Here is an 11,613-nt window from a genome sequence, read left to right as displayed (position 1 = left end):
GGAGCTGAAAGACTACCCTGTACATATACTTCCAAATGTGTGGGTTATAAATTAAGCATCATTAATAGATAAGCCTTCCCCTTCTCCCGAAGATCTTCTAAATCGTCTTTTTTTCACACATTTCTGTCTTCTCCGGTTCTCATATTTCCAAGGAACATTAAGAGACGGCACTTTTTGTATGGGGTGCCCCCTGGCCTCTCTTCATCGGGGCTCAGTCTGTGGTGTTGGACTTATAGCCCCGTATATGTCTATTTCAACAAAACTCCATGCCAGCCAACATCACACGATGGTTACATAATTTTCATCTTATTCGACATTTCCTAGTATTTGATGAATAAACAATTACTCGATGCTGGCAAACAATTAAAATCGGAGCATTTTATTCTGTTTTATTAAAGAACAGGATAGGGCTTTCTACACTAGCCGCAAGAGTGTTGTGATGTGGGTTTCAGTCGTGAATGATGATTGCAAAATGTTTATATACAAGGCTCATATTGTGTGTGGAGGAGGTAAGGAATGGTGGTTGCGTTCCTGATGTAATCTTGTTTCGTTACAGTCCATACTCGGGAATACTGGTAACTTGTGGTCCACAACCAATCCATTCGGAGTCTCCATATGGTCCAGTAACCCCAACACAAGCCTTCCATACACCACTCCAGCCAGCACGCTCTCTGGCATTGACCTCATGGGATCTGAAAGCACGTGCCCTGTATCTAGTTCTACTCAAACTGCTGCATCTCACAGTCCTGACGGAATGGGGGGACAGACGTTTGATCCCTGGAAAATATGGAGTCCCACCATCGGAAGAAGAAGCTCAGATCCTTGGCCCAGTTCCCGCTATCCTTCTGAGAATTAGATTGAAGCAGACAAAATAATGAATTGCCCATTCAATCAAGGAGTGTTGTCCCAAAAATATTGGCAGATTTTTCAGTGGTTGTCTCACCGGCTATCCTTTCTTTTTTTGTTTAGCTTTTTTATTCCCAGATTTTTTGTGTGATATTAAACAAATACACAGATGTAAAATTGAGTTTTAAGTTCCATATTCTTTCTTGGCAGAGATTCTTATACTTAAAAAGGAACTAAAAATATGGGCAACACAACTGTTTGAAGCTATTGGCAAAGAATGCCACATTAAAAAAAACTACACATTTTTTCACTAATTTATTTATTTGGTTTATGTGCCACCAATTTGACCCTGATTGAAATTCCAAATATGAGTCCTCCCCACTAAACAGGAAAAAATGTTTTATTTTTCTTTCATCTAACCCCAGTATTATGTTTATACAATACAGTTTTACAAAAAAAATACAGGAATAACAGTTTGTGTTAAAATGAAAAACTATTTTTTAAGCAAAAGTTAATTTGGTGATGCGAATGAACAAAATGCTGTTCACAGCACAAAGGGCTGAATGCAAAGCATACCTTTGGTGCTGTCTGGCTCTCAATATATGTCCTTGGTTCTACGTTGCAATTTTAATGTTAATTTCAGGTGCTCATCGTGACATCTTGTTGAAAAATCAAACAAGATTTGTTGAGCAGTTCATGCAACTGAGTTGTACTTTAAAATAAATGAGGCGCTTTTTTTTCAGTAAGATGTTTGCGTGCATTTTTTAAAAAATCATTTGTAATTTTGATATACAGCAAGAATCGCTGTATTAATGGGGAATGAACAAATGTATCACTTGCTACCGATAATGACGACTCTCCATACTGTAGTGTGATCTGTTTATTTATGATATCGGATTTATTTCTCAGCATTGAAGCAAGCAAGCATTTGAGGATGCCCGTCAGATTTCAGTATCCGTAAAATCATACAGCAGTACATAGTTGTCACCCCAACCAGGGTTGTGTTTGTCTGGGGAAAATCTAATGACCTGTCGGCGGCCCCGACAACTGTTGGGGCCTGTGTGTCTAGCGCAACTACGAGGTGGAACAGCATTATCGCGTTCAGCGAAACCGCGGCATTAAATCTACTGGACAGGCCAGTGTGCAACTGTGAGACTTTGCTGTCCTGCACAGTGTTTCACGCTACAGGTCACGGCAATGGAAATCTCGTCGCCCCCTCAGGCACAGGGGATGGCAAATTTGTACTGGGACGGATGCGCCATGTAAACCTCTGCTGTTCTCAGATGAAGATAAGCAATGTGGGTGTACTGAAAACCCATCTGTGTGTACCACGCTGTAAGGTGCCTTAACCTTTAATTGCACTATTCCTTTGTGTTATGTTGTGCTGTTACGTTACTGATTGTCGATGATTAGTTCAGGAAGCCATTGTAAGGGTGGGTGAGGTAAAGAGGGAACTTGATCAGATAATTATGGTCCTGTCCCAGGCTGCCACCGGCCTCTGTCAATTAGTGTAATATGTAGTTTAAAAGTTCACATTGTGAAACCAGTCTGTAAGAAGAAGCTATAGGTACCCCCTATGAAATTAATTTAATCTATAATCTGCCAAAGCAAAACATGTCCCCCTTCCTTAAACCAAAGCAGTCCACAGTCTTTGTTTGAACTTTTCCATATTTGCTTTTTTTATCAGGGTAGCTTTATGTTGCTTCTTCCACTTGCCAATTGTGTCCAGAACCATCATCCCTCTTGCATGGCTTCCGTGGAGTTCCACGCTCACAGGGCACTCCATAGAGTCTGTGATTATACTCTCATCAATTGCTGCCGCCATAGCAAAAGAGTCATAGGATACAAATTCCTTCTGAGAGTAGCTGGCTGTGATTGTCTTCATAAACTTGGCTTTAACAGTATCCTGGTTCACCCAGTCTTTGAAATACTCCTATAAAAGGAGGAAAGCCAGAAGAGATGATCTTGGCTACATTGACAGGAATCTGGCTGGTTATGTGCACCTTTAGAATTATTTGCTTCATAAATCATAGTAAATGGAAAGCAGGAAAGAATAAAATTACCCCCAAGGGCATTTAATGCTAACTATAACATTAATCTAATATTTTCTCCGGTTACAGTGTACAAAAGCAAATGCATTGAACTGATAGTTAATGGTTAACAAGCTCTGAACTAGAGCTGAAACAACGAATCAATAAAATCGATAATAATCGATAACGGAAATCATCGACAACCATTTCTGTTATCGATTAATCGATTCGTCGTTGGAGCACTAGGCTCCTTTTACCTACCTCCGCTTCGAGAGAGAGAGAGAGAGAATATTGTTTTTTTATCCGATTAATCGATTAATCGAACAAATAATCGGCCAACTAATCGATTATTAAAATAATCGTTAGTTGCAGCCCTACTCTGAACATTAAAAAATTTGTGAAGCATTAGTGTGTCTGAAGTTAACATTACACCGGTGGAGGGAGAATAGATGTATAGCTATTATAATAGGTAAATGTTGGTTAAAAATAAGCAGAATTCAGTTACATATATGTCCATTAAAATGTTTAAATATTATATATAGTGTGACTCTTAAAAACCATACCAGTGGCAGACTGCTTCCATGAGCAAATTCCAGGGAAGCAATGTAGGTTGGACATGTATATTCATTCAGCACAATATAAGCGGCTTCTGGATCCAGGTAGAAGTTAAATTCTGCGCACACTGTTCTGTTACCTCGTCCTGAAACAAAAGCATGGATGAGTGTAATTGCAAGATAGATCCACTTCCTCCTAGACAGTGGAAGCGTGAAGCGTAAGAAATGAGTATATCAGACGCTAAATCATAAAATGGTGTTAAATATTAACCCCTCAAGGACAACAGGTTATCCTTAAACCCGTTAATGCCAATGCACTGTGAGCCTGTACATCTATGGCTTTGTCTTGAGGGGGTTAAACTTCATAGTAGAGAAACATACAAATCAAGACAGTGTGAGTTTAATTACCTTCAAGGTTTCCTCCCATTATGTACAGTTTACCAAGTTTTTTAGAAATGGTAGGATCTATTTTTGCTGCCAAGGCTATATTGGTCAAGGGTCCCAAAGCTACCAAGGAAACCTTATAATAATAAAAAATAAAAAAAAAGTGAAATTAATACGATTTTAGTGGCAACTATTGTTTGAATTTTAAAATGGGTAAAAAAAAATATGTTGTGTGGTTCTCTTTGCATTAATTTGAATTATACACCAAAATGATGAGTCTGTATCTGGTTTTCAATAGAATGTGGCAAGAGATGCACTATATGGCTGAAAGTATTGGGACACCTGACAACTACACCAACAGGGACTTTTATGACATTGCATTTTAAATACATAGACATTAATATGTAGTTGGCCCCCCTTTGCAGCTATAAAGCAAAAGGACATATACCAAGACATGTTGGACAATGATATGCTTCAAACTTTAAGAAAGGCCGTGCTCCAGCATGTGCACAAACCAAGGTCCATAAAGACATGGTTGGATGGGTTTGCTGTGGAAGAACTTGACTGGACCGCACAGAGCCCTGACCTCAACCCTACTAAACACCTTTGGGATGAACTGGAATGGAGACTGGGAGCCAGGTCTTCTCATCCAACATCAGTGTCTGACCTCACAAATGCTCTACTGGATGAATAAGCGAAAATATTGTGGAAAGCCTTTCCAGAAGAGTAGAAGCTGCAAAGGTTGGGACCAACTTCATATTAATGTCTCTGTATTTAGCATGCAATGTCGTAAAAGTCCCTCTTGGTGTAATGGTCAGGTGTCCGAATACTTTTGTCCATATAGTATATGTTTTATACTCAAAACAGTGTTTCACTTGACCTTGGTAATTGCTATGGGCCCAATAAAAGTGAGGAGCGCACAGCGGGTGCAGTTATGACCAAACCTTGCTCTGTGTCCTGCCATAGATATGCCGATCTGAGTCAACAGGATCACCCTTTCATGACCTTGACCAATGGTACATGCGTATCTTCACATTTAGAATACACACATCCAGGTCTTTGATACTTGATATACATACACAAGGCAACACAGGGTCCTTAACATATATTATCTTATTGGTGTATAATTTTGTATATGGGGCCCATATAGAAATATGACCATAAATAAAGCATCAACACATTACAAGACTTTTAGTACTGAAGTAGCTAATTAATGCAGGTACTCAACACTGTTGACAAACACCTCATGACTCCAGCAGTTAACGGTTTATGTGAATGTCTCATGTGAACCCAGCTATGTCAATTTAAGTCTGATTTTGTGTTTGCGTTTTAAACTTGCTACAATCCTTTACATACATATTTACTTTATTTGTATGGAGTCAGTTTGAATAATTCCCTTACTTGACCTGGGTGCTGACTGATGATTCTTATTAAAGCATGAACAGCATCCTCTTCTTGTAAGTGCTCCAGACCAGGGCTGTCAGCGTCACCTACATCTCCTAGACCATCACCTCCAAAGTGGGAATATACTGGGCTTATTTCTCCAAGAATGGAGTTTGAGGCTCCACGGAACACAGGAATCTGTCAGAATAACAAACACAATGAGAATCCACAACTTGGTAGAATGGAAAAAATAAAAATAAAACACAAGACAAAAGACCGATTAAGGTTCTTTACAGCAGGAAAAACTGGCAATCTAGATGGTTCCTAACTGACATCTAATTGTATGTTTCTAAATGAATCAAATCAGAACTGATAATTGCTTCAGTATTTTGTGCGCTGCCCTGAAATATCTGGAGTTTCCTCTTGGCCAACAAACTGAAAGTGAGGGATCTATATTCCATTTATAATTCACAGTCTGGGGGGGGGGAAATTGAACATAATTGAACGTTCGTGCGAACCTCCAATGGACCACGGAGGTCTTCAGATGGATTCTACTAATAAAGAGGGTAGGTTTTTTTTTAGGAATATTAGAATATTTACTTTTGAATTATATGGGTTAAAATATGTCCAGAATATGTATAATTATTCTGCTGTTCTGGTAGCAAGTCCACCAATAAAACGTACCAACAAAATGTCACAAGATACAGCAAAGTAATGGAAGGAAACAATTATACATGATGAGGACAACGGTCATGTAATGTCATGATGATGATGTCCTGAAGCAAACATATATGAGCTTTAAATCAGAACCTTAATGTACACAAATGAAAACTGCATAAATATTATTTGATGAAAGGACTGATGGTTTTCTGTGGTTACAGATACATTGTGATGCTACCTTTTTGGGAAGATATTTGCAGTGATGGGTCAGGGTAGAAGATATTAATAAAAAAGTGACATACCTCGTTGCTTGTCTTAAACATGTCCATATTGGCATTAAGTGCATGTTATTTTACTTGCTGTGATCTACAATAAGCCCTGACTTGACCAGAATGAAATGCATGGGGGAAAATGGCCAGACTACAATGGGTTTAGTGGGGTTTTTTTTGCTGCCATCAAACTCTGTGTTTAATGAAATCTGCCTAAAAATATGACTTTACCTCCATCCTGTTGCACAAGTGAAGGACTCTAAGCACATTTCTACAGACGTTTTCTATAGCTGTATTGCCGTGACAGCACGTGATTCCCAGTATCTCAACCTCTGGAGCTGCCAGAGCCATCATCAGAGCCTGAGCGTCATCTACACCGCAGTCCACATCTACCAGGAGCAGCTTCTTAGACATCCTGATGCTACTAAGAGAGACAAATGAACTGCAAGCCAAGCATTTCAATTAAAAAGGAAAAAAAACATCCTGGTGGTTATAAAATTCCTGTTAGTACAGAATTCTATCGATAAAGTGATTAGTATGCGTGTAGATGTGACAAGAAAGCTAGATGGACAAAGGACCAGTCCAAGGTTTTTTTTAATACCCTTGACAATGTCTTTGTATAGATTCCAGATATGCACTTTTGTTGAATATTCCCTAAAAGAGTACAATCGCCCTCCATTCCAGAAAAGTCTTAGTTAAATGATGATAGCGTAGACTGCGCAGGTATAATTGTTTTGGTTACCTGAACAAGGTCCAGTGTTCGGTTTAAAACTGTTGGCGAACGACGTGTAATGACGATGTCCAATCTCTGTTAATGTTCCAGGTTGTTTCTGACCGCACTTCTGCCTGTCAATCGCACTCGCCCTCGAAGTTAAGTGTCCCTCCAGCAACTGAACACTTCCTCCTTTATCTGTTATTTGCTGTTGTTTCACCCCTCCCTCTGGAGAAATAGCTGGGCCATTAGCACACCCCAAGAGTATATCTGCAGTATTACACATATACCGGTATAGATAAGCCTTTTTGTCAGCCTCCTGGCAGAAGCACAAAAGATTAGCTTCTTATATTTATATAGCGCCAACAGTTTACAAAGCGCTTTTTATAATGCATACATTCAAGGAGTATGACTAAACTAGAACTACGATGAACCTATTACAAAGAGATTTAGGCAAAGAGAACCCTGTTCGCAAGCTTACAGATCAGACGGTCCTAAAGTTGATAGCCCTTGAAAGGCTTGTAGTTGAGGGATTCCAATGACACTTGGGTTGAGATTCATGAGTGATCCTCATAATGCAGCTTTTCTATTGTCACGTTCCTTTAAACATTAATGATTAATGATGAAAAGAGGAAGTCACTCAATTCTGCATTATAAAACCAAATCAAAGAACATTTGTGATCCTAGTACATAACACATGTTGACACAATCAGCCATGGATTGCTGGATCGAAGGCCATGGCTGTAATTTCCATGGGGCAAGAGAGGCTTCTGTCCCACCCAGGTTGAGATTGAGGCACCTAATAGAAAATGTCCCATGTCTCAGGACATGACTACCTTTGCCCCATGTACAATAGCACCTGTTTACTTGGATCTGGTTGTGCTCTGGCTACTAAGCTGAATCTAAACCTTTTGCTTTAAAACGTATGTCTTGCCCTCCTTGGTTTTATGGGAATTCACCCAAAATGCCCCTTTGGTATAAAAATGTTTACATCCCTTAAGCATGTTTATGGGGGTTTCTTGTTTTGTTTTGGTGAACTAAAACACTCTCCCTTAAATATTACACCACTTTTTTTTAAATAGTCTTGGGTTGGGAGCAATGTTTTTTTAATTTTATATTTGCGATGTCAGGTACAAGATGTCAAGGTCTTTTTTTATTTTTTTTATTTATTTTTTTTTGGTTAATTTTTGTTTCTTTTTTTCTTTTGCTGGACTAGTCCCTCATGACAAGAGATATCTCTAGGGTGCCTCTGATGATGACATACCAACATCAGTCTAAAAAGGGAATGCGTAGCATAATAGCATGTCCATAGGGTCCTTAAAGGGTTAACTCATTACAGACAGGAAAAATTACTCTTGTAATGTAAGGTAAAAAAATAAACCCATGTATATCGATTAAATCACTCTGATGTATAGCTTCTCGTATTATAACAAGCAGCCCTTTCATTGGCTGATTGAGATCTGTTTACTTGTAAATGATTTGTTAGTCAACAGTACTAAAGGCTGACTGATTACCTAAATTACTGGGATAATATTGGCAGATCATTGCAAATATAGCATAACTAACTATCGTATATTTGTTCAAAAGATATGTGTGCAAACTCTGCTTAAAGAAGCAACAAAAATACCAAATAAACACAAGTTGGGTTGGACTTGCTTAAGCAATGAACGGAGACGACAAGAAACGACTACCTCTTGAGAAAGTTCAGCCCTCACTAGCACAGAATAAGCTCTGAACTTTGCTTGTCGTCTGCAAAGGGTATAGTTCAAAGTACATGTTTTCAAACGTAAATCATGCGTTATCACACCAGGAACTAATGTTTAGCATAAGCAATGGAACCAGTTTAACAATGTGCCCAAGTGTAAAATAATACATTTAGGATACAAAATACAGACTTGATGGTGCTTTGAAGACAACTACGGTGCTATTTATTCTATTTTTTCTCATTTGTCACATTTAAATGTTTCAAATCATCCACCTCAATTTTAATATAAAACAAAGACAATGTGAGTAAACATAAAAGCATGCAGCTTTTTAATGATAAAGAGGTAAAGAGTTAATCAGGGGGTATGTATGTTTGTATGTATGCGAGCATGAATGTGTATATACAAGTGCGAAAGCATGAAAGTCTATGTACAGTATAGGTGCATGTGAGCATAAATGGATAGAGTGTATTTTGGAGGGAGAAATGGGCAAAGAAGTCACAGACAAGCTGTTTGGGGACAAAGATGGCACAGATATATTTGGGGGTTAAAATAGCACTGATAAGCTGTGTGGCCATGTGGGACATGTTGCTTGGTGAAGTTTGTGGGAAATTTTTGCACTGGGGTCCTGTGGTTTGTAGTTATACCCTGTGCATAACCCAGCTGCGCTTGAGGTTTAGGTGATGAACTAATGGCTGAGCATTCTTCTTTAAGGTTTTTTTTTTTTTAAAGTAGAAAGCAGTGTTCTGTGGTACTCATTAGTCCACAGAAGTCTTGGGGGGCATCAAGATGTTTTTTTGCCAACGTGAGACGAGTCTTTGTGTTTTTTTGGTTGGCAGTGGTTTTCACCTTTAACACTCTCCCATGGATGCAATTTGTGAACCTTAGAAGAACAAAGGGAGAGGGAAAATATGATAGAAACATTAAAAGAAAATCCAAATTACAGAAAGAGCAGGAGAAGTCCACAACCAGTGCATGGGACAGGTGCATTACTAGAAACCGCAGAGCCCTAGTGCAAAAATTGCCTTGTGCCATCACTGCCCCCAAACAACTTGTCTGTGCCTTCTTTGCCCCTTAACCCCCCCTTCCAGCATACACTCTGGCACACTTACTTATACTAACACACACCTACATTCATTCTAACCCACACTCTATCCCACTTACACATCAATGCACTCACATTCACCTCCATGCACACACACACACAATAACACATCCAGGCTCTCACACACATACACACAATTACACATCCATGCTCACACACGCAATTACACATCCATGCTCACATTCATATATACAAACAACCCCCGCCCCTGCTTACCTCTCACCACTCCTGCAGCTTGATATTCATCTGCTCACACACTGCGCAGGCAACCTCGATTTTACCACAGGGTGATGTCACATGATCCCCAATACGCTCCTGTCTCCCCGCGCCTGGGATGGTGCGGTCCAGGTCAGAAGGGCCCTTTCTAAACTATCTTGAATCTGTATGAGGAGACATGAACATCGGGCCGCACTCGGCTCCATAGAGGGACGCTGCGACGCCTGTAGTTATGCCAGTGAACCAGTACAGGCAAGGGCAGGAATGCACATAAAGCTACCCTAAAGAATGCCACTGGGGCATTTGTGATTCATTGTCACTCATTGTTATTGTCACTCATGCAGCATATAGTGTCCTTTAGTGTGCCACATATACACAGCAGCATGCAGCAAAAGTGTAAGAGTATAGCACGTGGTCAAAAGAGACAGGATGACAGAGACATAAACAGACAAAGTATAGGAAGGAAGTTTATTCAAAGGTGAAATGTTAGAGAGGTCACAATCTAAAACTAGAGAGAGTCAAAAACTTAGAAGTAATGTAAGGAAGTTATCCTTTATTAAGAGGGGGTAAATAAGAACAGCCTCCTAGCAGAATTTACAGAGGTTAATACAGTGAGGGATATTTAAATACGGGAATCTGACCGATTAAGGATTTCTGAGTCTTTGCATCAGAACAAATGGGCAGAATAGATGGACTGAATGGTTCTTTTTGTGGCATGAGACTCCAGGGTTTCTCATCCAAATCACCAAATTTGTTGGTGAAATGCTTTACTCCCAAACTGACCTATTCTATACGCTTTATTCATGGATTCTGATGCAGAGAAGAGAAGGTTTATCCACAAAAGCCTACATATCCAGTCTCTTGTCCACACTGGCACCCTTATCCTTACTATAAAACCATAAGGTCGGTATGTTGTCGTGGGACCTTCACTCATCTGTGCTTTAGGCTACTCAAGAGAGAACGAAACAGAAAACAGGGAGGATTCATGCCGTCTATTTGTCCTATTTTTTCCAACAGATCCCACCACAATGCTTATATATAACACTATAATAATTTCCATTAAATCCCGAGTGAACACAAAAGGCCTAAATACACAGAAACCAAATAAATGAATTACAGATGACCCTTTGTTTCATATTCAAATTTTTGTTTATTAGCCAGTGACTTAATGACGTAGTACAAAAAATCTCATATTACATATCAGAGGGGAACTCCCAACATTTTTTTCCTCTATATTGTCAGTAGTGTTCCTAGTAATGTGTGCTAAGTAGGTATTACTTGATGCAGAAAAGCAGGAAAACTTTTGCATGGGTGTTCCTTAGTTCCTATTTTCCCAGCGTCATTTACAGACAGTACATCTGTCTTCACTACAGTTGGGTGTCAACTTTCCCAGCCAGACTTTGGACACCAACGACAGTCTTAGCCTGAGTGGACATCAGAGATAACTCAAGCCAGAGTATTGTCGCAAATCAAAGATACATTGTGCTATTTTGGGGACAATACGTGGCCTATGTAATATGTGTGATTCAATCAGAGCTGCTATTTTCTGCAGTCTTTCTATGGTAAATATTCGGAGGGGTTACTTTGTTTCACTGTTCACTTTGAATGTTTTAAAATGGTTACTATCAGCAGCTCGTAAAAAAGTTGATAGGAGTGAATCACAATTGGCTCGCTACATTGCTACTCTAGAGTACTCAATGTCCCAAGCGCAATGAGCCACAGTACTTTTCCATGCGCAACTTCTTTTATAA

General features: G+C 39.4%; 2 protein-coding genes across 2 annotated transcripts in view; one reads left to right on the top strand and one right to left on the bottom strand.

The window, feature by feature from the left end:
• The window catches only part of TMEM131 (transmembrane protein 131), a 61,632-nt gene extending 60,044 nt beyond the window's left edge, over positions 1-1,588 (top strand). The window contains exon 41 of the mRNA XM_053455168.1: positions 557-1,588. Within this exon, the coding sequence (XP_053311143.1) occupies positions 557-856 (300 nt within the window). The 3' untranslated portion in view covers positions 857-1,588. The remainder of the gene's footprint in view (positions 1-556) is intronic.
• A 535-nt stretch (positions 1,589-2,123) lies between these two features.
• Positions 2,124-7,059, bottom strand: LOC128473116 (inosine-uridine preferring nucleoside hydrolase-like). Its single transcript, XM_053455180.1, has 6 exons — positions 6,869-7,059; positions 6,358-6,547; positions 5,216-5,395; positions 3,839-3,950; positions 3,440-3,576; positions 2,124-2,779 (listed from the first exon to the last, which is right to left on the bottom strand). Exons 2-6 carry the CDS (start codon positions 6,538-6,540, stop codon positions 2,474-2,476), a joined length of 918 nt encoding a protein of 305 aa, XP_053311155.1. The 5' UTR covers positions 6,541-6,547; positions 6,869-7,059; the 3' UTR covers positions 2,124-2,473.
• Between the last annotated feature and the right edge of the window lie 4,554 nt (positions 7,060-11,613).

The sequence above is a fragment of the Spea bombifrons genome, chromosome 2 (assembly GCF_027358695.1).
Source record: "Spea bombifrons isolate aSpeBom1 chromosome 2, aSpeBom1.2.pri, whole genome shotgun sequence".
NCBI classification, from domain to species: Eukaryota; Metazoa; Chordata; class Amphibia; order Anura; family Pelobatidae; genus Spea; species Spea bombifrons.
Note: the sequence above shows the minus strand (reverse complement) of the source record. Positions and strands in the feature narration are given on the sequence as shown.

Excerpts from the sequence above, each read along its gene's own strand:
- LOC128473116 (XM_053455180.1), bottom strand. The coding sequence starts at position 6,540 with ATGTCTAAGAAGCTGCTCCTGGTAGATGTGGACTGCGGTGTAGATGAC. Across the intron at positions 5,396-6,357 it reads ACTTGTGCAACAGGATGGAG|ATTCCTGTGTTCCGTGGAGC; the intron begins GTAAAGTCATAT and ends TTATTCTGACAG. Across the intron at positions 3,577-3,838 it reads AATGGGAGGAAACCTTGAAG|GACGAGGTAACAGAACAGTG; the intron begins GTAATTAAACTC and ends CTTTTGTTTCAG.